The sequence below is a fragment of the Cynara cardunculus genome, assembly GCF_001531365.2.
Source record: "Cynara cardunculus var. scolymus isolate 2C chromosome LG 2, CcrdV1, whole genome shotgun sequence".
In the NCBI taxonomy this organism is placed as follows: domain Eukaryota; kingdom Viridiplantae; phylum Streptophyta; class Magnoliopsida; order Asterales; family Asteraceae; genus Cynara; species Cynara cardunculus.
In genome coordinates this window covers 4,828,702-4,830,972 of record NC_037529.1, presented here as the reverse complement: position 1 = coordinate 4,830,972, position 2,271 = coordinate 4,828,702, and the positions used below count along the sequence as shown (strand labels likewise).

The following is a 2,271-nucleotide window of genomic DNA, read 5'->3' as shown; positions in this document are numbered from 1 at the left end:
ACACTCGGGATATGGTTTCACGTAAAGATTATAAAATCTCAACCTACTAAACTTAACCAAAGACCTCAACCCGATCTCATCACCTATCCCGCCTTTTGATCTCAAATGTTCGATCACATTGTAACGAGGAACAATCTGTTTCTCAAAATGTACCCCCAAATACTCGGGAACTTCAWCCAGCGAAAGAACATCAAAYTTCATCGTGTTTGTTAAAAACTCCATCTTTAAATCAATTTCCTTCAAATCATATAAAATCGCTCGTGGCTCTCTCCACAATACGCTAAATGCATCTCTATATAGCAACCCGTGTTTGTGTAAGCAATCGATCCTCAACTTAACTTCATAAGACGCCCTAAACGCCCCTTCACTGAAAAGCTTTTCTTTAATTGGAACCCTACATTTCAAACTGTTTAGCATTCTCAAACATTTTGACATTTCTCCGACTTCTGACCCCAGAATTTTCGGGTTTCTAATGATCTCTTCCCTAATTTCGTTTGGTGTAAAGCCCATGCCAGTAAACTCTGAAATCAGAGGCTTCAACTTGTTCTCCAACCCAGATGCCAAGATTCCCGGATAAGTTTGAATTATAGAGTCTATTTTACTCCGATGGATTCCAATTCCTAATAAGAACTCAATCTTAGACCAAATATTTTCTTCATTCATAGTAATAATCATAGGAAACTCCTGTAAAACTCTAGTTATTGTAGCAGAGCTAAACCTAAAACCCTTTAAACCCTCAATGCATCGTAAAACATCATCTGGGTATAAATCGAATTTCCTAGAAACTTCAAGAATACTCTGAATCATTATCAAGCTACCGTTGTCTGAAACCCCTAATTCAGAAACACCAACTTCCCATCCCTTGAGGAAATCAAGTTCTAAAACCCTAGGACAGTTATAAACCATGGAAACAATAGAATCCTTGGAAGAACACAAGGACGATAGGATTTTCAAAGACATTTCAACATCTGAAATGCTGGAATTGAGCAAAAATCGGTTCCTTGCGAAGAAATTATGAAGGTCAGAAGGTTGGAAGCCGTATCTTTGGAAAAGATTCGAAAGAGGCTCCGAATTGCTGCAGATTTTTGAAGAAAATTTAGAGATTTGATATGGGATTGGTTTGATGGATTTTGGGATTAAGAGGGTTCTGGCTATTATTCTAAATGCCATGATATCATKCCCAACTAGCAATATCCCCAGAAATGATCACATAAAAGAAAAGCCAAAAGGGTACGATATACCGGAAAACTAACTTGCATTATCGTTGAAGTAAAGTGGATTCACAAGTAAGACAGCAGGAAGTAGAATGATAAACTCAAGGTATATAGTTTTCRTTGAGAATAGTAATATATCAAGCAGCATTATAGGTTTAGGGTTTAGGAAAAAGAAATGTTCATATGCATGAGCATACGCTACCAGCTCTCGAATTTTTGAAGAGTTAGGTTCAAACAATCTTCTGTCCTGTAGTCAGCAAACAAATAATGAAATGCATCAATGTATTTGGACATAAAGGATGCTAAGAATACCCACATTATGCAAATAATGTRAAGTTTTTAAACAATGGATATCCATGAAAGGATGTGCAGATAACGGACTTATAACAAAGTTCGTTTGAGAACCGAGTCTGTTGATGCAGCATAACAAGTTTGCATGCTTTGAGCATGAGCATGTTCTCTGCTGATACATAATCTATTCAAATCTTGGGAGTGGCAGRGGACAAAATGTATAAAACTGTGACCTTTTCTTATGAACACCAAATGTTCGATAATATCCCCAATGATCTTAAGCTAGGGGTTGATTTATTCGCTAAGATGATCTTAAGSTAAAAGCAACCCTATTTTGAACTCACTTGATGTCATTGGGGAATATGATCGAACACTTGGTGTTCATGAAAAAAGATCACATTTTTATACAATTCATCCTCTCCCCCTCCCAAGATTTTAATAAATTTTGTATCAGCAGAGAGCATGCACATGCTACAAGCAGGTGCATCAACAGATTCGGATGGTAGAAAGCAAGGGCCTTCTACGACCATTTAGAAACCATGGTTTATTACACATAGAAATCACGGAACATACTAACCGAAAAACAGTTGAAATCAAACACAGAAATCACAAAGAAATCTAATAATGGAACATACCCAACTGAGAAGTCGTTRAAATCGCTGCTGAAGTTGGAAGCAGACAAATGGTAGGATGAAAGAAAGGCAGGTGACGAATGAGCCGAAGACGATCGAGCAGCTCTTTGAATTTTCTTTGGCTGATATTTTTT

At 37.2% G+C, this 2,271-nt stretch overlaps 1 protein-coding gene across 1 annotated transcript in view; it reads right to left on the bottom strand.

Annotated features, from left to right (window-relative positions):
• LOC112504639 (transcription termination factor MTERF15, mitochondrial-like) overlaps positions 1-2,218 on the bottom strand; it is a 5,178-nt gene extending 2,960 nt beyond the window's left edge. The window contains exons 1-2 of the mRNA XM_025108593.1: positions 2,141-2,218; positions 3-1,461 (exon numbers count right to left, since the gene is read on the bottom strand). Coding sequence (XP_024964361.1) covers positions 3-1,170 — 1,168 coding nt within the window. The 5' untranslated portion in view covers positions 1,171-1,461; positions 2,141-2,218. The remainder of the gene's footprint in view (positions 1-2; positions 1,462-2,140) is intronic.
• Between the last annotated feature and the right edge of the window lie 53 nt (positions 2,219-2,271).